At 44.0% G+C, this 24,430-nt stretch overlaps 1 protein-coding gene across 5 annotated transcripts in view; it reads left to right on the plus strand.

The window, feature by feature from the left end:
• PRRC2C (proline rich coiled-coil 2C) overlaps positions 1 to 10,603 on the plus strand; it is a 113,376-nt gene extending 102,773 nt beyond the window's left edge. For 3 of the 5 annotated variants that reach the window (XM_056523246.1, XM_056523245.1, XM_056523247.1), the window contains exons 31-35: positions 170 to 403; positions 4,305 to 4,411; positions 4,556 to 4,691; positions 7,001 to 7,228; positions 8,717 to 10,603. In XM_056523246.1, the coding sequence (XP_056379221.1) occupies positions 170 to 403; positions 4,305 to 4,411; positions 4,556 to 4,691; positions 7,001 to 7,228; positions 8,717 to 8,995 (984 nt within the window). In that variant the 3' untranslated portion in view covers positions 8,996 to 10,603. The remainder of the gene's footprint in view (positions 1 to 169; positions 404 to 4,304; positions 4,412 to 4,555; positions 4,692 to 7,000; positions 7,229 to 8,716) is intronic. The other 2 variants (XM_056523248.1, XM_056523249.1) reach the window with 2 other exon arrangements.
• Positions 10,604 to 24,430: the final 13,827 nt, after the last annotated feature.

Consider the following 24,430-nt stretch of genomic DNA (forward strand, 5'->3'; position numbering starts at 1 on the left):
CTGGTGCCAGAAAGTTTCTCATGCTGGGAGTTGTAATTTTGCAACAGCTGGAGGCAGTTGGTGGAGGTACCACTTTAGTATTTGCACGGTTTAGTTGAGTTTTTGCTAATGTTTTGTCTCCGGTTACCTTCATGTGTTAGTGAGATTATCTTAACCTTGTTACTTCCAGATGACGTTACCTTTGCAAGGATCTCAGCTGTCCTTGCCCAACTTTGGTTCTACAGGGGGGCAGCCCCTCATTGCTTTATCTCAAACTCTGCCACCTGCACATCAAGCTCAACATCAGAGTCTCTCTAGGACTGGCCAAGTGAGCCAGGCTTACCGCGGCCTAATCCCTTCCGGCAGTCAGCACGGAATGATGGCTGCCCCCGGCAAGGTGACGACTGCACTTATTCTCTTTGGGGTGATTAGATAATGTCTCTTTATATATTTACAGGAAGCTCCATCTTTGAAAATAATCTTAAAGGAGTTCTGGAGTGAAAAATAACTAATAGGGGATAAGTTATAGATCACACGGGGGGGGGGGTGGGGGCGGGGGGGTGTTGGTCCTAGCGCTGGGACCCCCCCTGCAATCTCCTGAATGGGGCCCCGGCAGTTTGCTGGAAGGAGGCGTGCCGACACCCGCACGGAGCGCCGGCCGACACGCCCCCCCCATAGATACAGGAAGGGGGCGTGTCGGCCACGGCTTTCTGCGGGGGTTGGAACGGCCGCTTCTGGGATACTGCCGGGGCCCCCCGTTCAGGAAATCGAGGGGGGGTCCCAGCGCTCGGATCCCCTGCGATCTAGAACTTCTGCCATATCCTTTGGATAGGGGATAAGTTATTTTTTCATGGCACTACTCCTTTAAGTTGTTTTCTGTTGATTATAGTGAATGTTAAGAATGTCTGTTTTATTGCTTTTAAAAGTCATATATATGACTGCTGCTCTATTCCAATGTGAACCCTGCTTTTAAAGATTGCCGTGGGTTCCTGGTGTTTGGACCCCCCCTAAAATCTTACACTTATCCCATTTCCTGTGTATAACTTTAAAATGTACCTGTCATTAAAAAAAAAAAATTACAAAATTTCATGTGTCATAGAGGCAGCATGCCATCGCCTGGCTGGGCGTGCTGGGAGTTGTAGTTCTGCAACAGCTGGAGGCACACTAGTTTGAAACACTGTGGAATAGCCCAAACAAATAGTATCGACGGCTCACCCAGATTAGCCTCCACACCTGTCCCCCCCCCCCCCCCCCCCCCCCCCTGGCTTCACTGCGAACGATGTCAAGAAGAAAGCGTCCAGCATCCAGGTTGAAGTAAAACAGGTTAATTTTTATTGGATAACTTGCATGTACACGGTAAAAACTCTGACAAGTTTCACGCTTTCGCGCGCGAAAGCGTGAAACGTGTCAGAGTTTTTACTGTGTACATGCAAGTTATCCAATAAAGAATTCCCTGTTTTACTTCAACCTGGATGCTGGACGCTTTCTTCTCGACAGTGTGGAATAGCTTATCCATAAGTCTTGGAAAACCTGCAGCAGTCATTGTACAGGGGGGGCTATTTCTATGGATACACCTTAATAAAATGGGAATGGTTGGTGATATTAACTTCCTGTTTGTGGCACATTAGTATATGTGAGGGGGGAAACTTTTCAAGATGGGTGGTGACCATGGTGGCCATTTTGAATCCAACTTTTGTTTTTTCAATAGGAAGATGGTCATGTGACACATCAAACTTATTGGGAATTTCACAAGAAAAACAATGATATGTTTGGTTTTAACGTAACTTTATTCTTTCATGAGTTCTTTACAAGTTTCTGACCACCTATAAAATGTGTTCAATGTGCTGCCCATTGTGTTGGATTGTCAATGCAACCCTCTTCTCCCACTCTTCACACACTGATAGCAACACCGCAGGAGAAATGCTACTGCAGCATCTCAAATAGGATGACCCAGATCGGCGCACTGAATTTGCAGAATGGGCAAAAAAAAATGTGGAACAGGACCCTCCGTTTACGCAGAAGACTTTGATGTGAATGGTGAAGTTAACAAACAAAACCACCGCTATTGGTCTGACACTAACCCACATTGGAAAGATCCCTCCAAGACTGTTGGAACACAAACATTGCTGGTATGGTGTGGTATATGGGGTACAAAGATAGTGTGGCCATTCTTCATCAATGGAAACCTCAAGGCCACTGGATATACGGAATTGCTACATGATGATGTGTTTCCCTGGTACATTCCCTGAGTTTTTCCAGCAAGATGGTGACCACCACATTATGGGTGTCAGGTCCGAGCATTCCTGGAAAGTGGATTGGTCGTCGTGGGCCAGTTGAATGACCCCCAAGGTCTCCCGATCTGACCCCCTTTAGACTTTTATCTTTGGGGTCATCTGAAGGCAATTGTCTATGCTGTGAAGATACGAGATGTGCAGCACCTGAAACTACGGATACTGGAAGCCTGTGCTAGAATTTCTCCTGCGGTGTATATAGTAGTATATAGCAGTGTATACGGATACTGGAAGCCTGTGCTAGCATTTCTCCTGCGGTGTATATAGTAGTATATAGCAATGTATACGGATACTGGAAGCCTGTGCTAGCATTTCTCCTGCGGTGTATATAGTAGTATATAGCAATGTATACGGATACTGGAAGCCTGTGCTAGCATTTCTCCTGCGGTGTATATAGTAGTATATAGCAGTGTATACGGATACTGGAAGCCTGTGCTAGCATTTCTCCTGCGGTGTATATAGTAGTATATAGCAGTGTATACGGATATTGGAAGCCTGTGCTAGCATTTCTCCTGCGGTGTATATAGTAGTATATAGCAGTGTATACGGATACTGGAAGCCTGTGCTAGCATTTCTCCTGCTGTGTATATAGTAGTATATAGCAGTGTATACGGATACTGGAAGCCTGTGCTAGCATTTCTCCTGCGGTGTATATAGTAGTATATAGCAATGTATACGGATACTGGAAGCCTGTGCTAGCATTTCTCCTGCGGTGTATATAGTAGTATATAGCAGTGTATACGGATACTGGACGCCTGTGCTAGCATTTCTCCTGTGGTGTATATAGTAGTATATAGCAGTGTATACGGATATTGGAAGCCTGTGCTAGCATTTCTCCTGCGGTGTATATAGTAGTATATAGCAGTGTATACGGATACTGGAAGCCTGTGCTAGCATTTCTCCTGCGGTGTATATAGTAGTATATAGCAGTGTATACAGATACTGGAAGCCTGTGCTAGCATTTCTCCTGCGGTGTATATAGTAGTATATAGCAGTGTATACAGATACTAGAAGCCTGTGCTAGCATTTCTCCTGCGGTGTATATAGTAGTATATAGCAGTGTATAGGGATACTGGAAGCCTGTGCTAGCATTTCTCCTGCGGTGTATATAGTAGTATATAGCAGTGTATAGGGATACTGGAAGCCTGTGCTAGCATTTCTCCTGCGGTGTATATAGTAGTATATAGCAGTGTATACGGATACTGGAAGCCTGTGTTAGCATTTCTCCTGCGGTGTATATAGCAGTGTATACGGATACTGGAAGCCTGTGCTAGCATTTCTCCTGCGGTGTATATAGCAGTGTATACGGATACTGGAAGCCTGTGCTAGCATTTCTCCTGCGGTGTATATAGTAGTATATAGCAGTGTATACGGATACTGGAAGCCTGTGCTAGAATTTCTCCTGCAGTGTATATAATAGTATATAGCAGTGCATACGGATACTGGAAGCCTGTGCTAGCATTTCTCCTGCGGTGTATATAGTAGTATATAGCAGTGTATACGGATACTGGAAGCCTGTGCTAGCATTTCTCCTGCGGTGTATATAGTAGTATATAGAGAAGAGGGTTGCATTAACAATACAACACAATGGGCAGCACATTGAACACATTTTATAAGTGGTCAGAAACTTGTAAATAACTCATGAAAGAATAAAGTTACGTTAAAACCAAGCACTTCATTGTTTTTCTTGTGAAATTCCCAATAAGTTTTGTGTCACATGACCATCTTCCTATTGAAAAAACAAAAGCTTGATTCAAAATGGCAGACTTCAAAATGGCCGCCATGGTCACCACCCATCTTGAAAAGTTTCCCCCCTCACATATACTAATGTGCCACAAACAGGAAGTTAATATCACCAACCATTCCCATTTTATTAAGGTGTATCCATATAAATGGCCGCCCTGTATATTGTGTATATCTCTCTACCAATAGTGTGCAGCTATACAGACCGCTCCATAGAACCCTCCATCAAAGAAATGTACAATGTGTTGTGATTGAATTTATAAGTGAGATTTTTCTCCTGTCTTTGTATAGATGACTGACCTCGATCTTAAAGCTTACGGCAGTGCATTAGACCACGTGAAGCCCGGTACACCGCCTGTCGGTGGAAGGAGCACCACACCTACGTCCAGTCCTTTTCGGTAAGCTGGGCTCTGTCTAACCTTTAATTGCTGCAAAGCCCCATTGCACCATATAATACAGTGCAGTATAATCTATATAAATATGTAACAATTATAATGCAGTCACAGCCTGTAATATAGTCCAATGTTTCGGTCTCTCTCTAGGGCCAGTTCAACCAGCCCCAACAGCCAGTCAGGCAAAATGAACAGCTTGGTTTACCAGAAGCATCAATTCCCTTCGACCAGCGCCAGTGTAAGGATGGGTCAGCCGCCATTCCCCACACCGCAGTTCCCTCCTCAGGTAACGTAATTAAAAAAAAAAAAATATAATATATACACCGTATTTTTCGCCGTATAAGACGCACTTTTTCTTCCCCAAAACTGGGGGGGGGGGGGGGGGAGAGTCGGTGCGTCTTATACGGCGAATACACCCCTATCGTGGCGGTCCCTGCAGCCATCAACAGCCGGGACCCGCGGCTAATACAGGACATCCCCGATCGCGGTGATGCCCTGTATTAACCCTTCAGACGCGGCGATCAAAGCTGACCGCCGCGTCTGAAGGGAAAGTGACACTAACCCGGCTGTTCCGGACCGCCGCGATTTCACTGCCAACAGCTTGACTGAATAGCCGGGTTAGTGCTTACAGGACACCGGGAGGGACCTTACCTGCCTCCTCGGTGTCTTCTCCGTTCAGGGATCCCCTGTATGGCCGGCGCTCTCCTTCCTCGTCATCACGTCGTCACATACGTGCGTCGGCGTGCGTAACAACGTGATGGCGGCGACGGAGAGCGAGGATACCCGGGCGGCAGCAGAGACATTCCGGAGAGATGGGGACACGGCGACAGCGATGGAGCGACATCCAGGGCAGCGGTGACGGGTCCGGAGCGGCAGGGACACGTGAGTATTACCTCCTATGCAGTGGTCTTCAATCTGAGGACCTCCAGATGTTGCAAAACTACAACTCCAACAGCCAACGGCTGTCCGGGCATGCTGGGAGTTGTAGTTTTGCAACATCTGGAGGTCCGCAGGTTGAAGACCACTATTGGGTTCAAAATCTTTTTTTTTTTTAGATTTTGCACCTATAAATTGGGTGCGTCCTATAGGACAAAAATACGGGGTGGGTGTGTATATATATATATTACAGCAGAAAAAATCTTGTCCACAGCACCAAAATCCATAAATAAAAGTGAATTTTATTCCATAAAAGGCGTCAATACAGCAGCAGCGGCTGCTGTATTGACACCTGTTATGGAATAAAATTCACTATATTTTATGGATTTCTGTGCTGTGGACAAGATTTTTTTCTGCTGTCTAAGTATTTTTGCTCCCCTAACCAAGGATCCAGGATCTTCGAGCACCTCCTTACGGCTATACAGTGGTCCCTCAACATACGATGGTAATTCGTTCCAAAGGACCCATCGTTTGTCTAATCCATCGTATGTTGAGGGATCCGTGTAATGTAAAGTATAGGCATCTGTACTCACCTGTCCCCGTCGCTCCGGACCAGGTCCTCACCGCTCCCGCTGCTGTTCCAGGGGCTCCCGATGCTGTCCCGCTGCTCCGGTGTCTTCTTCGCGATCCTCCGGTGTCTTCCGCATCTTCTGCAGGGTCCGGGCCTCGCTTTCCGGTGACGTTATTACGCTGCTGCGCCGGGGCGGCGTGCGTAGTGACGTAATAACGACGCCGGAAAGCGAGGCCCGGACCCTGGAGAAGATGCGCAAGACACCGGAGGATCGCGAAGTGGACCCGGAGCAGCGGGAATAGGTAAGTGAACCTGCTGGGGCACATTACACTGCTATCCGACAGCAGCTTAAGCATTTTGCGCTGTCGGATAGCAGTTAATGTGATGGCCCCGACATATAAAAGCATCGTATGTCGATTTTATCATATGTCGGGGCCATCGTAGGTCGGGGGGGTTACTGTATTGGATTTGGTTGTGCTGTTCTACTTTTTGATAGATAGATAGATAGATAGATATATCTATATATATCTATGTATGTGTGTGTGTGTGTATGTGTGTGTGTGTATATATATATATATATATATATATATATATATACACACACACTTACTTTGTCTTCTGTAATAGACTTCATTCTTCTCTTGTTTCTAGCCCAGTGTTTTCCAACCAAGGGGCCTTCAGCTGTTGGGAAACTACAACTCCTACCATGCCATACCGCCTAGAACAGTGTTTACAAACCAGGGTGCCTCCAGTTGTTGCAAAACTACAACTTTGGCTGTCCGGGCATGCTGGATGTTGTAGTTTTGCAACAGCTGGAGGCACCCCGGTAGGGAAACAATGATCCAACATGGAATTCTTAGGATAATTCAACATATAGCAGATTTTCTGCTGCTGTTACAAGCAGATTTGTAGCAGATTTGGCGTACTTGGGGGGAGGTCGAGCTTATTACTTTGAAATCCCTCCTAGTCCACTATTCCTTCTTGCATGGATATTGCTGCAGATATGTAGTTTTCTCAGTAAAATTCACAGCAAAACATTTTATATATTATATATCCTATGATATTATTGGTATCATATGCTCTAGTGAGGTATATGTATAAAGGCCGTCATGTAAGAAGATGTTTTATGTTGTCTTTTTCCCATTCAGATACTGTCCCAGCCTAACTTGGTTCCGCCGATGGTCAGAGGACCACATCCGAACTCGTTCCAGCCTCCTGTCCAGCGTCCACCCATGCAGCTGACCAGCCAGATGCCCCCACAGATGCCCACAGGCCTGATGAACCATCCGCGCCTTCACCACGTGTCTCGGGCCCCTCCTGTGGCACCTTCCGGTGTGCGAGTCAATGCCGCCATGAAGGCGGAGCAGGATCTGAAGGTCAGTTTGGTTTCTGGAGTGCGTTTTTAACATTCATTCTCATCGTGACTTCTAAAAAAGATAAATATAAAAAAAAAAAAAAAAATTGTGTTATTAAAGCGTAACTGCTATCAACTGGATATCTGCCCTCAGTCCTGCCGGCACTGAGTGAAGCCAGTCTCTCTCTGTATAGGATCGTTTCCCAACCAGTGTGCCTCCAGCTGTTGCAAAACTAGCTGCTGGAAGTTGTAGCTTTGCAACAGCTGGAGGCACACTAGTTGGGGAACACTTGCACAGGGAGAAATGCGTCACTCGAGGGCAGTGGGGCGGAGGAAAGTGCTAGGAACCGCCCCAATAACCAGTTACCCAAGTGGGTAACTCATTTGGTTTCTGCAGTATTAAATAGATGACCAGTTACTTTTTAACATGTTAATATATTTTGTATAGAAAATGACTATATGTGCATATAGAGATATAGAGAGAGAGAGATAGAGAGATCTATATATATTTTTATATAATATTATAAGCCAGTGTTTCCGAATTATGGTGCCGCCATCTGTTGCAAAACTACAACTCCCAGCCCTATTATATGTAGTCATTTTCTATACAGGATAGGCAAGTATGTGATGGTAGTGCGCCAACTGCTGGGACCCCCATAGTTTACTAGAAGACCTCCATTCACTCAATACCACTGTATACCAACTAGTGAGCCTCCAGCTGTTGCAAAACTACAACTCTAAGCAAGCCCGGACAGCCTTTGGCTGTCCGGGCTTGCTAAGAGTTGTAGATTTGCAACAGCTGAAGGCACACTAGTTGGGAAACAGTACTATAGAGTGGGTCCCAGCAGTCAGCGCACTGCTATCATCACATACCTACCTATCCTGTGTAGAAAATGGCTCCCTACATATAATAGTATAAGCCAGTGTTTCGCAACCAGGGTGCTTCCAGCTGTTGCAAAGCTACAACGCCCAGCATGCCCTGACAGCCAAATGCCCAGGCATGCTATGAGTTATGAGAATTTTGGGGTGTTCTAGTGAACCATGGGGGTCCCAATAATATATCAGCCAGTGTTTCCCAACAAGGAGGCCTCCAGATGTGGCAAAACTACAACTTCCAGCATACCTTGACAGCTGACGGTTGTCTGTGTACGCTGGGAGTTGTAGTTTTGCAACAGCTGGCGGCACCCTGGTTGGGAAACACTGGTATAAGCGATGGTGTCTTTAGAGGCCCTGATAAAACACAGATATATATTTGACCCCCCCCAAAGAGTTGCCCCTGCTCAGGTGCACCCAGCTCATGTCTGCATTACATGGACGAACCCATAAGTAGTAGCTTATAACGCTTTATTTCTCCCGCCACTCTCGAGACGCTTTGGCTAAGGTTTAATGTTTTCGTTTTCAGGGCTGCAGAAAAGCGGTCTGATAAAAGGATATGAATTTTTATACCTTGACACATCTTAATTTATGGGACACATTTTCCCCTCTTTTTTTCTCTTTCCTTACCCTTAAGGCAAAACAGAGAGCAGAAGTCCTGCAGTCGACGCATCGCTTCTTCGAACAGCAACAACATCAACAGAGCAAACCTGTGATCCCTAAACCTCCGAAAACCATAGCCGGCCCTCCAAAGCCTTCGGACGCCATCGCAGAGCCTTCCATGGTCTCGCAGGAGAAGGTTGAAGAGAATTCGTCCGCCTCCCTGCCTCAAGCGCCGGTACTGACCGCCCCAAAACCCATCAGAACTGGACCAATAAAACCTCAAGCCATCAAAACGGAAGACACGAAATCATAAGAGACGGCATCGGAGGAGGATGGTTACGTTCTAAGCGCTACACTTATGTGTACGGATACAGGATTTCTTTGTTTACTGAAAAAAAAATGCAGCAGCTGATCTAAAATTAGGAAGGAAAACAGCGGGTTTAGTTAACGTACCGATCAGAGCGGCGTCCATCGATTTCAGCATTTCAAGGCGTAAAACGTAGAAAACTCTGAGCCCGGATGGCGACGGAGTCTTCTCGTTTCTGCCAGGCTTGTCTGTGATTATGCTGGAACGGGAAAGTTCACACTGTACGGTCAATTAAATAAAACACTACCCTGCAGAGGTGAGCTGAAGTGTGACGCCATCATAAACGTACACCCAAACACGCTTTATGGTCTTGTTTAGGGTTACGTAGTCGGCTTTTGTCTCACCCCCCACAGTGTTCGCTCTCCCCGTACCCGGCTCTTCTGTTTGCGTGTATTTTGTGCTCTCGACATCCCCCCCTCTCCAGCAATTTACTAAGTTTAGTGTTTCGTAGCGGCCTTGAGGGTGCATGTGGTCTAAAAGGTTGCAAGTGAAGGTTGAGGCATTGAGCATTTCTGCTCCTAACCACTGGAGGCGCTGTGAGATTATAAACCGGATATCTGGTCAGTCGTGTAGAGAAACATAGATTCATAGAAATTCTCCCTAAAGCCGCGCGATATGGCGGAACAATCAAAACAATTGCTGCTGTCGTCTCCACAATATCAGTCTATACTGTACCTTTAAGATATAAAACCTCTGTAACTTTAATTTTTAAAAATATTTCCTCATAAAGTGAAATCACGTTATACAGCGACCTTTTTATATATAAATAGGAAAGCAGGAGTTCACTTCTGTGCTGGACGAGACAAATAAAACTGTACATTATGAGATATCTTGTAAATGCAGCTATGTTGTGGTAAAAGGTGTTCTTATTAAACGTAAAAAAAATCTTATTTTGCCCAGTTTAAGGGTTTTGCTTATATTTTTGTTTTTCAATAGCTACAAAAAAACCTCATACAGAAAAAAAACGTACGTGAAATCGAAAAAAAACTACTCTGTGTATGCATCCAATCTATTCAGATTAAAGGGACTAATCACGGGGCCAGTCTCTGGGTTTGTGGCCCCCGGTCCGAACTGTTACTATATGTATTGCCGGTAAATTTCCAGTTTTAGTATTTAATGACCTGTTGGGTAAAAGCGACAGGTAAATACCACCCCCTTCCAAAATCGTCATCGTGTCAGTCACTTGGCCTGCTGTACAGAATAGTTGCAGACGGAGAGCGAGCTGCAGTTTAGTTGTATTTTTTCTTTTTTTTTTTTTTTATATATAAATATTATATATATATATACATAAATATATATACAGGTTTTTTTTTCTTTTTAGCTGTTTTGTCATCTTTTTTGCAATTCAAAAACGGGGGGATAGTATAGGTTTTGTCCCACACATCCTTTTTGGCTTTGTACAGAATTTACAGCCACACTTTAGCCCTTGCTCTGTTAAGAGAGAGAGAGAGAGAAAAAGAGGAATAAATTGTATGAAATATGTAAGGTCTTTACTTTATCCAGGTTTGATTACAGGAAACTAATAAAGTATTCTCTAAATAAATACATTTTTGCTGCTTGTCATGCATGAATGCTTTTTTTTTTTTTTTCCCCTCTCTTTTGTGGGTGATGAAATCTTAGGTTCTCGGACGCTGCTCGAACCAGTGATCATTTAGATTTTACTTAAAGGTGTATGCCAGGAAAAAACTTTTATATAATATATATATATATATATATATATATATATATATATATATATATATATATATATATCAACTGGGTTCAGAAAGTTAAACAGAATTGTAAATTACTTCTATAATAAAAAAAAATAAAAAATCTTAATCCTTTCAGTACTTATCAGCTGCTGAAGTTGAGTTGTTCTTTTCTGTCTAACTGCTCTCTGATGACACCTGTCTCGGGAGCTGTCCAGAGTAGGAGTGAATCCCCTTGGCAGACAGCAGTTAGACAGAAAACAACTACTCAACTTCAGCACCTAAGTACTGGAAGGATTAAGATTTTTTTAATGGAAGTAATTTACAAATCTGTAGGGTCTGAGAAAGAGTAGGCTGCACTCGCCACGTTAAATGTTCTGTGCTTTATTCCGACAAAATCATGGGGTACATACAGCGGGGGGCGTTCAGGGCAAGCGACATATGTTTCGCGCTTGTCTAGCGCATCCTCTGGCTCATACATGTTTCATCCTGTCTTTTTTTTTTAGTTCCGGTAGTGTTTGGGATTTAACTGTTGTAGTGCCAGTTCTACTCTCTACTTGACTGATAATTTACAAATCTGTTTAACTTTCTGGAGCCAGTTGATCTTAAAAAATAAAATAAAAAAAAGGGTTTTCCTGGAGTACCCCTTTAATGGTTGGAATTGTAATCCAATAAAGCAGTGTTTCTGAACCAGGGTGCCTCCAACTGTTGCAAAACTACAACTCCCAGCATGCCCCGACAGCCAAAGGCTGTCCGGGCATGCTGGGAGTTGTAGTTTTGCAACAGCTGGAGGCACCCTGGTTCAGAAACACTGCAATAAGGAATAAAATGGGTACTCTAGGCTTCGTATAAAAATAAAGTGTGGTGGGGTAGAAAAATAGAAAAAAAAACTTGGTCTGTACAATTCCCCATAGCAAACCTATTCTGCTCTGGACAGTTCCTAAAATGGTGTCAGCAGAGAGCACTGTGGTCAGACAGAAAATACATTTAAAAAGAAAAGAACTTCCTCTGGAGCATACAGCAGCTAAGTACTGGAAGGATTAAGATTTTTAAATAGAAGTAATTTACAAATCTGTTTAACTTTCTGTCAGCTGATTAAAAAAAAATAAAATTCCAGTGGAGTACCCCTTTAATAGGAGGAACTTTTACTAAATGTACAGAGCTATGATGACTGGTAGGGAATAAAGAGGCCTCAGGGCTCACAAGTGCCACAGACCCTTCAATCAACCCACGGCCTGGGAGAGGCCATCAATATGAGTGTCATGGAAAGTCCTTTTGAGGTTATGTGCACATAGCAGAATTTGTGTAATGTCCTCCCGAAACACATGGGCAGATATTCCCTAAATAGTGTGTGCCGGTGTAATGAAGAAAACTGTGTCCCTGTAGCAGAATGTGACCCTCCACCCAGGGACACAGTATTCTGCTTTACAATCCGCTCCCTCTTAGGCTGGGTTCACACCGTGTTTTTGCAATCCAGTTCCCGTATTAGGTTTTTGATGAAAAACTCATTCCTCAAAACCGGACTAAACTGTATCAAGACGTGTGTACAAGTTTTAATCCGTATTCGGTTTGAAAAATGATACCCGGTTTTTAAGAAAATAAAGTTTGTTTTTAACTTTTCACTCCATTATGAATAAAGTTTCACTTGATTGAAATTCCAAGAAAATAAACAGTGCAAAGTAAAAAAAACTGGATGGTGCAAACCGGATGGAACTGTACACACATACGGTTCTGTATGGTTCCCATTGACTCCTATGTTAAAAAAAAGAGAGGGATAGCGACTTTAAGACCTTTTGTTTTTCCCCAAAAAGGAAACTGTTTTCAGATCTTCTAAATTTTCCAGTTCTTGAGGATTCTTGAAATGTCTAAGGTATGACTTGCAACTTCCTCCGGAGAGGATGGATTAGGACATAGAACTGGTAGGGATACAGCCTAATTGATGATAGAGAAAGTAGGGACTTTAGGAACAAAAGTAGGCAAATATCTCAACGGGACTCTGCCCTGGAGAAAAATCGTATAAGGCTCGAAAGCCGAAAGGGCCTGGAGCTCGCCAATCCTTTTGGCTGAGGTTGGCTCCAAACTCAAGTCCATCCTTAGTGCCGCAGCCAGACTCATCTTCCTCTCCAGCCGCTACACCGAAGCCTCCTCCCTGTGCCGGTCACTACACTGGTTACCAATTCAGTCCAGAATACAGTACAAAATCCTCAGTCTCACACACAAAGCTCTCCACAATGCTGCACCTCCCTACATCTCCTCTCTCATCTCTGTCTACCATCCTACACGTTCTCTCCGATCTGCTAATGATCTCACACTAACATCTTCTATAATCCCAACTTCTCACTCACATCTCCAAGACTTCACTCGTGCTGCACCGGTTCTCTGGAATGCTATCCCTCAATCCCTCAGACTCAACAACAACATCCATAGTTTCAAACGTGGCCTAAAAAGACATCTCTTCAGACAGGCCTATAACAGTCTCTAATTGGCCTCAACATATCCTCATTATATCCCCAACATATCCCCAACATATCCTCAACATATCCCCAACATATCCCCACACCTCTTGTTTGAATAGTTATTGTGTAATATTATGTCTGATACTTGTCTTTGTTTGTACCCCATCATTGTAAGTGCCGCAGAATCTGTAGGCGCTATATAAATAAATAGAAAGGTGACTTTAAGGGATAAATACCTAAAGTCGACTTTTTCCAGAGGTTTAAAGGGGGAGAGCATAACCCCTTAAGAACAGTAGACAAATCTCATTTGGGAATAGGTCTAAGAACACTAGGCTTAAGTCTTTCAGCTCCCCTGAGGAATCTTGTGATTAGTGGTTCTTGCAACAAAGATCTGCCTCAAGAGGGAGAGAGTGCTGAAACTTGCACCTTTAGGGTACATTCACATGCAGATTTTTTTGCGGGTTTTCCGCTGCGTATTTGAAAGTGGGCAGGCTCTTCTCGGCTGTCTGCAGCAGATTTGGTTGGTAAGCAAGCCAAGCCTCCAATAACACCCTTGACTCATCCTCATGAGCTGGGTGAACCAGGACCTCTTGGGCCAGAATGGTATGCTGGCAATCACTGAGGTCTGGTCTTGCCTGACTTTCATCAATACCTTCTGTATCATGGAAAGTGGAGGGATTATGTAGGCCAGGCTGAACCTCCATGGAATGGACAAAGCGTCTATTACCACAGGATTGTCCTCTTTGCAAAGAGAGCAAAACCTGTTCACCTTGGCGTTCAGATGAGTTGCCATGAGATCTATCTCTGGCACACCCCACCATAGAGTTATCATCTTGAAGATGTCTTTGTTCAGGGACCATTCGCCCTGGACTGGAAGGGCCACGACTTAGGCGATCTGCAACTATGTCGAGATCTCCTTTGATATGAACTGCTGAAAGGTGGGTTAGGTTGGTCTCTGCCCAAGTGAGAATGTCTGGTCTCCTTGAGGAGCAATTTAGACTTCGTGCCACCCTGTCTGATGTAAGACACTACAGTCTTGTTGTCTGATCGAACTCATCGCTTTCCCTAGAATAAGGGGTGTGAATTGGTGGTGACGAAGCCGAACTGCTCTCAGCTCTCTCATGTTGGAAGAGAAGTCTCTCCTGAGGGGTCCAAGTACCCTGTACAGGGTCCTGGAGGTTGCTGCCATCATCAACAGGGACTAACACTCTTGGAATACTTGTTGACCGCCATATGCACTTTTGATGGTGGAACCCATGATCAGTGTGTGCAGTGTTATAGCTCCCTATGAGATAACAATGATCAGTGTGTGCAGTGTTATAGGTCGCTATGGGATAACAATGATCAGTGTGTGCAGTGTTATAGGTCCCTATGGGATAACAATGATCAGTGTGTGCAGTGTTATAGGTCCCTATGAGAGCTATAACACTGCAAGAAAAAAGTGAATAAAGATCATTTAACCCCTTCCCTAATAAAAGTTTCAATCATCCTCCTTTTCCCATTGAAAAAAAAAACTAAATAAAAATAAACATGTGGTATCGCCGTGTGCGGAAATGTCCGAATTCTAAAAATATATTGTTAATTAACCCCTTAAGGACAGTGTTTTTCCGTTTTTGCATTTTCTTTTTTTCTTCACCACCTTCTAAAAATCATAACTCTTTAAATTTTGCACATAAAATTCCATATTATGGCTTATTTTTTGCACCACCAATTCTACTTTGCAGTGACATTAGTCATTTTACCAAAAAATCCACGGCAAAACGGAAAAAAAATTCATTGTGCAACAAAATTGAAGAAAAATTTTTATTTTGTACATTTTGGGGGCTTCCGTTTCTACGCAGTGCATTTTTTGGTAAAAATTACACCTTATATTTATTCTGTAGGTCCATATGATTAAAATGATCCCCTACTTATATAGGTTTGATTTTGTCGGACTTCTGGAAAAAATCATAACTACATGCAGAAAAAGTTATATGTTTGAAAGTGTCATCTTCTGACCTCTAACTTTTCTATTTTTCCGCATACGGGCCGGTATGAGAGCTCATTTTTTGCGCAGTGTTCTGAAGTTTTTATTGATACCATTTTTGCATTGATCGGACTTTTTGATCGCTTTTTAATCATTGTTTTATGATATAAAAAGTGACCAAAAATATGCTACTTTGGAATTTTTTTGCGCGTACACCATTGACCGTGCAGTTTAATTAATGATATATTTTTATAGTTCGGACATTTCCGCACGCGGCGCTACCATATATGTCTATTTTTATTTTTATTTTTATTTACACTTACACTGTTTTTTTATGGGAAAAAGGGGGTGATTCAAACTTTTATTAGGGAAGGGGTTAAATGATCTTTATTCACTATTTTTTTCCACTTTTTTTTTGCAGTGTTATAGGTCCCATAGGGACCTATAGCCATAGCTTTGCATGGATCAGCGTTATAGGGGGTTAATTGCTCAAGCCTGTAGCTCAGACTTGGAGCAATCAAACGCCAATCGGACGCGATGGAGCAAGGTAAGGGGGCCTCCGCTCGCGTCCTAGCTAATTGGGAAATCTCAATTTTATCCCGATAGTCCCGATCAGCCCGACTGAGCTGTCGGGAAGCTTTTACTTTTGTTTTAGACGCAGCCATCAAATTTGATCGCCGCGTCTAAAATGTTAATAGCGGGCGACACAACGATCGGTGCCACACGCTATTAGTCCAGGGTCCCGGCTATCATAAGCCGCCCGAAACGACCCGGTACTATGCGGGGTCACGGCGTGACCCCGTTTTAAATATCAGGACCTGGTGCGGTTTAATTAACGATATATTTTTATAGTTTGGACATTTACGCACACGGCGATACCACACTTTTATGTTTATTTTTATTTACACAGTTTCTCTTTTTTTTATGGGAAAAGGGGGGTGATTCAAACTTTTATTAGGGAAGGGGTTAAATGACCTTTGCTAACTTTTTTTTTTTCATTTTTTTTTTTTGCAGTGTTATAGCTCCCATAGGGGGCTATAACACTGCACACACTGATCTTATACACTGTTCACTGCAAAGCCATAGCTTTGCATGGATCAGCGAGATAGGGGCTCAATTGCTCAAGCTTGTAGCTCAGGCTTGGAGCAATCAAACGCCGATCGGACACGGCGGAGACAGGTAAGGGGACCTCCGCTCGCGTCCTAGCTGATCGGGACATCGTGATTTTATTGTGATAGTCCCGATCAGCCCGATTGAGCTGCCGGGAAGCGTTTTACTTTCATTTTCAACGCGGCGATCAACTTTGATCGCCGCGTCTGAAGGGTTAATAGTGCGATCGGTGCCGCATGCTGTTAGCCCAGGGTCCCGGCTATGAATAGCAGCCGGGACTGACCCGGTGTGATGCTGGGTCACGGCGTGACCCTGTTTTAAACTCTGGGACCGGGCGCAGGGTACGCCCTGCGTCCTTAAGAGGTTAACCGCACGGTCAATGGCGTACGCTCAAAAAAAAATCCAAAATAACGTATTTCATGAAAAAATGTATAAAAAGTGATCAAAAAGTCCGATCAATACATAAATGGTACCGCTAAAAACTTCCGATCACGGCATAAAAAATTGAGCCCTCATACCACCCTGTACGTGGAAAAATAAAAAAGTTAGAGGGGGTCAAAAGATGACAATTTTAAATGTATACATTTTCCTGCATGTAGTTATGATTTTTTCCAGAAGTAGGACAAAATCAAACCTATATAAGTAGGGGATCATTTTAATCGTATGGACCTACAGAATAAAGAGAAGGTGTCATTTTTACCGAAAAATGTACTGTGTAGAAACGGAAGCCCCCAAAATTTACAAAATGGCATTTTTTCTAAAATTTTGTCGCACAATGATTTTTTATTTTTTTTGTTTCGCCCTAGATTTTTGGGTAAAATGACTGATGTCATTACAAAGTAGAATTAGTGACACAAAAAATAAGCCATAATATGTATTTTTAGCTGCAAAATTGAAAGGGTTATGATTTTAAAAAGGTAAGGAAGAAAAACAAAAGTGCAAAAATGGAAAACCCTCTGTCCCCAAGGGGTTATCCTACCTGTGCCGTAAGGACAGTACCAGGGGCTAGTGGGCAATTACAGCGACATTAGGTCCGACTCACAGCCTGTTCCCTGTTCACTCCAGTGTGACTGAGCACACATACAGTGGGAGGAGGGAGGAAGGCTATGAGCCAAAGGATAGGGGATAAGATGTGTGATCGTGGGGGTTTCGCCGTTGGGGACCCCTGCGATCTCTGGGCCGTCATCAGCAGTGTACGGAACAGGGAAGGTTGGAGCTGCCGTGTTTGTGACTTCACGCCCCCTCATTCATGTATATGGGAGGAGGCATGACGGCTGTAGTCACCAGTCATCTGGCACAGAGCGGAATTTGCGCAGTGCACGGATGACTAGGGTGCCGTGCTGGAGATCGCGGGGGTCCCCAGCAGCAGACCCCCTTTGATCAGACATCTTTTCCCCTATCCTTTGGATTGGGGATAAGATGTTTTTCAGCAGAGTACCCCTTTAATGGATACCGACTGTCACTAGATTTATGGAGTAGGTGAAGGTCGGCTTCTGTGGTAGGTGGTGCATGAGGAATAATCAATGCATAGTAGAAAAAAGACCCAGCACTCACCAAACATCAAGCAATGATAGTTTTATTCCATATCCAAAAGAACAGGATACGTTTTGGCCTCAAGCCTTCCTCTGCTTTTAACGTGACCGCACGCAGGCATCAGTTAAATGCATGAGGAGGCGCGCATAGATGATGTCACACTCTGGCTGGCCCTCCGGGTGTGATGTCAGGTACTCATAGAAACATAACAACATTAACGTGTTAATCATGTGGGCAAACACAAAGTGACACTTGTAAATAAACAATGAGCTGATTGCGCTCCCCCGGCGAGGGGCGTTAGCGCAGCACATCAGAGCCTCTGATCGCAGGCTGTGATCGTATCGGTGTATAGTCCATCTGAAGACTCCACCTGGTAAGTAGATGCAGGGTTCTTGCTTTTCAGGGTCTGCTTGAAAGTGACGACGGGTACAGTGTCCGACATATAAGTGTAGAGCTGGTCACTTGTAGGGGGTACACAGACAAGGCACCCCAAGACAACATAGGAAATAATAGGCATTAAAGTGGAATGCTTTGTGTACATGACATTAAATCCAGCAAGGAGGCACATAAAATGGGCGGTACAAGGGAGCGCAATGTTGCATTGGGCAGAAGACATGTTATAGAGGCATAGTGGTAATATTGAATCATGAGCAAGACCTATGCGGCATAAGAAATATTCTGTACATGATAGCGTACAATAGCAAGTAAAGCATGATAATAAGCAAAGCCATGTGGAATAACAGTATGCAGAAATCTTGAAGCCGGGTCAGCCTGGAATAGCTGGAAATAAAAGGTATAAGTGAGACATATATCATAATAAACCAGCAATTTCATAAGGCCTCACTTAGCCATAAACGTTTCTTTATACCAACCCCTCTTTTGGGTAGAGTGACCTGTCCGATAACTTGCAGAAGAGCCACTGCATTACAAGATGTAAGTAAGGCTAGGTTCACAGGTATCGGTCTGGATACTATCACTAGGGATGAGAGAATCAAATCTGACGAATCCGAATTCATTACGAATTTCAGGAAAAATTTGCTTTGCAACTAATGCGAGTATTGCCGCGATTTGATCACACGAATCGGTTCATTAAATGCCATTTAGTGCCGTCCAGGCTCCAGGGCATCTAAGATGGCGGCTCCACATGTCAGGACATGGGGCAAGGAATGTTGGGAAGGCGGGAACAAGGTTAGGCGGGATGACCCTGAATCACATGCAGCATGCCAGTCACCCTTGTGATGTCACAGTCCTATATAATCGGCAGCCATCTTGCGGCCACTCACATCAGCGTTCTATTGCAGAGAGAGAGAGGACAGAGAGGAAAGAGAAGTTTGTGTTGCACAGAATTTTTTTTTTTAAGAGTGAGGCCCTATGGTTGTCAACATCATATATTACCTGTGGAATTATCACAAGAATCCAATGAAACAGGTTGGAGCGAGAACAATGAACCATAAATGATTAAATGAAACATTTGCACTGAGAGTCAGGGGGGTGCTGAGATGCAGGGTCTGGAACAGATGGTATCTCGCCTGGCAGAGGACCGCCAGCTCGATTTTAAGATACAAGTACGAGCTTTTTCACTGCAGCCACTTCTAGCTTTATGCGCCCACTTATCCAATGGCACAGACGCTGAATGTGCTTCTGTCCAAGTTGCTGGTACTGCAGTCCCTCCCTTTTCAAGTGCACTCTCAGAGCATGGGGGGTCTGCTGAGATGCAGAGGCTGGGACAGGTAGTAGCTCACCTCGCAGTGGACCGCCAGCTCGATTTTAAGATACAACTAGGAGCTTTTCCATAGTTTACACTGCAGCTGGCACCAGACTTGCTCTCCAATGGGTCATCAATAGAGATGAGCGAATCAAATCAGATGAATCTAATTTTTAAAATATTCACTCCTCTGGAATTGCCACAAGAATCCAATGAAACAGGTTGGAGCGATAACAATGAACCATAACTGATTAAAAGAAACATTTGCAGTTCCACACAGAGTAAGAGACAGTCGGGGTGGGGGCTGAGAGGCAGAGGCTGGAACAGGTGGTAGCTGGCATCGCGGCGGACTGTCAGCTCGATGCTCACCAGAATGGCTCCTCAAAAAAGGATTTTAAAAAATGTTAATAAATTTAAATTAAATAAAAACTACATAATAGTATCCCTTTAATCTCTGTGACGCCAAATGGTCTCCCGACCCTGCTGCCACATCCAGACACACTGCAATCTGCATGTCATACTGAATAACAGTATAATTTCACTATCACAGTATATTCCCTATGCGTATTATGACAAGGCAAAGTGTTCTACACCTCAATTGAGCCTCTCTGTAGGCCAGAAATAGCCGTTTTTAATAGAGATTCACCTCAAATAAATTCGGACCGAGCCAAATTTTTTAGGAAAATTTGGTGAATCGGCCGAATCAAATTTTTCAAAAATTCGCTCATCTCTATCTATCATCATACATATTACCATCATACTGCTAACTAACCAAATCCTGTATACTGAGACCAATTTTACCAAAAATACCAGAATACAAGAAACAATAATACCACCATACCATGACCACTACCATTACCACCAATGACTGTTTAAAAACTTCTGAACACAGACCAATATCACCCATACAAAGCCCATATAGTGGTGACCCCAGCTCTACACAGGCACTGCAGACCATATAAGTGATTACAGTGCAGTTACATGTGGTGACTTACAGGGGGCATCTTCTTGGGGTTCTTTATATTTCTTTTTCTTCTCTGTTTTGCTCAGACAACCATGAGGTCTTCTATCAACCATGACTCGTCTCCACAGAATTTGCCAGACAACAAACATATTAGGCTACACACTTTTTCAGCACATTCCCCACCTGTCCAGAGCAGCATATGTTTGCTATGGGGAATTTCTCCTACTCTGGACAGTTCTTAAAATGGACAGAGATGTCAGCAGAGAGCACTGTGCTCTTGATGTCAGTAGAGAGTTCTGTGTTCCAAAAAGAAAGAATTTCCTCTGTAGAATTCAGCAGCTAATAAGTACTGGAAGGATTAAGATTTTTTAATAGAAGTAATTTACAAATCTGTTTACCTTTCTGGCACCAGTTTATAAAAAAAAAAAAAGTTTTCCACTGGAGTACCCCTTTAACCTCCCTGCACCAGGTCCTGATATTTAAATCGGGGTCACGCCGTGACCCCACATAGTACCGGGGTCGTTTCGGGCGGCTTATGATAGCCGGGACCCTGGACTAATAGCGTGTGGCACCGATCGTTGTGTCGCCCGCTATTAACCTTTTAGACGCGGCGATCAAATTTGATTGCTGCGTCTAAAACAAAAGTAAAAGCTTCCCGACAGCTCAGTCGGGCTGATCGGGACTATTGCGATAAAATCATGATGTCCTGATCAGCTAGGACGCGAGCGGAGGCCCCCTTACCTTGCTCCGTCGCGTCCGATCGGCGTTTGATTGCTCCAAGTCTGAGCTACAGGCTTGAGCAATTAACCCCCTATAACGCTGATCCATGCAAAGTTATGGCTATAGGTCCCTATGGGACCTATAACACTGCAAAAAAAAAAGTGGAAAAAAATTGTGAAGAAAGATCATTTAACCCCTTCCCTAATAAAAGTTTGAATCACCCCCTTTTTCCCATAAAAAAACAGTGTAAGTGTAAATAAAAATAAACATATGTGGTAGCGCCGCGTGCGGAAATGTCCGAACTATAAAAATATATCATTAATTAAACTGCACGGTCAATGGTGTACGTGCAAAAAAATTCCAAAGTCCAAAATTGCGTATTTTTAGTCACTTTTTATATCATTAAAAAATGAATCTAAAAGTCAGATCAATATAAAAACTTCAGAACACGGCGCAGAAAATGAGCCCTCATACCGGCCCGTATGCGGATAAGGTGTTATTTTTACCGAAAAATGCACTGCGTAGAAACGGAAGCCCCCAAAAGTTAAAAAATGACATTTTTTCTTCAATTTTGTTGCACAATGATTTTTTTTTTCCATTTCGCCATGAATTTTTTGGTAAAATGACTAATGTCACTGGAAAGTAGAATTGGTGGCACAAAAAATAAGCCATAATATGGAATTTTATGTGCAAAATTGAAAGCGTTATGATTTTTAGAAGGTGATGAGGAAAAAATGAAAATGCAAAAACGGAAAAACGCTGAGTCCTTAAGGGGTTAAGAAAAAAAACAGTCCACTGTCCGGTGCTCCTGCCCTGAGGTTGGGCTCTCAGGATCCTTCGGATTGGCGCAGAAGTTCACTGGGAGACCGTGTGATGAAATGACGTCATTCCACTACACATGGATCTGTTGTATGGGTGAAGCCACACGGGTATCAGACTTATTGGGGATTTTAAAGGATTTATCTACTTTCAGTGTGTGGGTGTAACGTCTGCTATAAACCTTCTGTATAATCCACACGTCATAATAAATAGGGCAACACGAGCCGGAACGATGACCCTGTATGTCACTGATGGAGAGTCTTCAGTAGCTGCAAAGTAGATGAGTTCAATAATCTAAAAAAATAAAGTAATCTGCACAAAACCTGTACATGTCAATTGTTGTCTCCTGCGCCGCTCCGGAGGCTGCAAAATCTGCAGCAAAATACATGACTGCAGGACTGAAACATACTGAGTATTAGGCTAGGTTCACACTGTGGAATTTCTGGGCAGAATTTCTGCCGAAGATCGAGCCGGCGGCACTAGGACCGCACGGACTACATTGCCGTCCCCATAGATGGCAATGCATTTCTTAGCAGATCTCCCACAAGATCCACCCAGAAATGCATTGCAGTCTATGGGGGCAGCAATGCAGTCTGCTCGGTCCTAGCGCCGCCGGCTCGATCTCCGGCAGAAACTCTGCGCAGAAATTCTGCAGTGTGAACCCAGCCTTACCAGATCCGCAGCATTTCTGCAGCATGTGGCCGCACCCTAAAAGTACCAAATTTATCATCATACAACCTGAGCCACTGTGTTAGGCCTCTTCACGCTGCCATCTAGCTCCGGTATATGAAGCTTCATCGGAACGTGAGGAGCTTACAGCGGAGAAAAAATGCATGTACCCATTACTGTGTGGAGCAATGCACATTGATAGTTTGTATAGAGGTGGAGACTGTGCTGGAACAAGGAGTCTAAAATGTTGCAGATTCCGCAAAGACGATTTATGCCTGGAGAATTCTTCATGATGGTCCGGGCCAGATGAAGAAAAAAAAAAAAGTGACCGATTCTGATCAAAAAAGACGTCACCTGTGAGTCCCTACATGTAGCTGTAATCTCTTATACGGGCTGCAGAGCCTGTGTACAGCTCATACCTACCACTATATGGTCACTGTATGTGGGAATATTGGGCGAAATTAATTAAAACCTGCGCAGAGGAAAAGTGTTGCAGTTGCCCATAGCAACCAATCAGATGGCTTCTTCCATTTTTCAGATGACTTTAAAAAAAATGGAAGAAGCCATCTGAGTCGTTGCTATGGGCAACTGCACCACATTTCCTCTGCACCGGTCTTGATAAATCTTCCCCATTGATCTCTATATAGTGGATTTCATTCAGTAACAGAATAGTGCAAAAAAAAAAAAAAGGGTGCAACCAAGGGGGCAGGGCCAAAGGGTTGGCAAAATGGAAAGATTTACACCTCTTCTGTTTTAGTTCCACTCCTGGTTTTAGTTTATATTTTTTGGAAAAATTGTGGCTAACCCTGGATTTGGCCTTTGTGGAGGTGATACCTGACTCCCAGCAGTTTGTGGCCCCTCCTAGGGAAACGTCTGATTCACTTCCAGGTGGGGGTCATTCCTTAAATCCTGCTGGATCAGGTGACTGGAGGAGATCACAATGGATTTGGGTGAGAGGAGATTTTGGATCATTACCAGTGGACGCTGTTTAGAACGAATTTCTTTACAATCTCAGGTTTAATCCTATAACTTGTTTTGGTGTAGGAATTGTATAGACGGGTTTTTTAGTTCGCCTTTACGCCTATTCTGGGGGTGAAATTGAGTGAACGTTTTGCATCCAGTAAAGAGACGAGCAGCTTTGCGGTCTTAGGGTACTTTCACACTTGCGGATCCACAGTGCGTTTTACGCTGTGGATCCGCTGACGATGGGGCCCCTACAGTGTGCCTCCAGATGTGCAGCAATCTGCCGCTACGAGCAGACACACTACCGTGACGTGCGGGTCACTGTGCGCATGCGCGGTGTGCACGCACACATGGCGGCCGCTCCCCCCCTGCTCCCTGAGCTAGGCTGAGAGCAGCTGAGAAGCGTAAGAGTATACTGCGCATGCACATGGCGACTGGAACGTCGCAGTGCGTCTGCTCGTAGTGGCGGATTGCCGCTCCGGGCAGGCATATCTGAGGCACACTGTAGGAGTCCATTGCGGTGGATCCACAGCGTAAAATGTGTGGAGCAGTTGCCCATAGCAACCAATCAGATCGCTTCTTTCGTTTTTTACAGGCCTCTTTAAAAATAAGCCATCTGATTGGTCGCTATGGGCAACTGCACCGCTGTTCCTCTGCACAGGTTTTGATAAATCTCCCCCTGAGGGGCTATTCACACGGCGGAAATTCCACGTCAAATGAAAGCCCAATACACTTCTATGGGATTCCGCACTCCCATTCACACTTCTGAATTTCCGCAAGCGGAA

Source organism: Hyla sarda, chromosome 6, assembly GCF_029499605.1.
Source record: "Hyla sarda isolate aHylSar1 chromosome 6, aHylSar1.hap1, whole genome shotgun sequence".
Lineage (NCBI taxonomy): Eukaryota > Metazoa > Chordata > Amphibia > Anura > Hylidae > Hyla > Hyla sarda.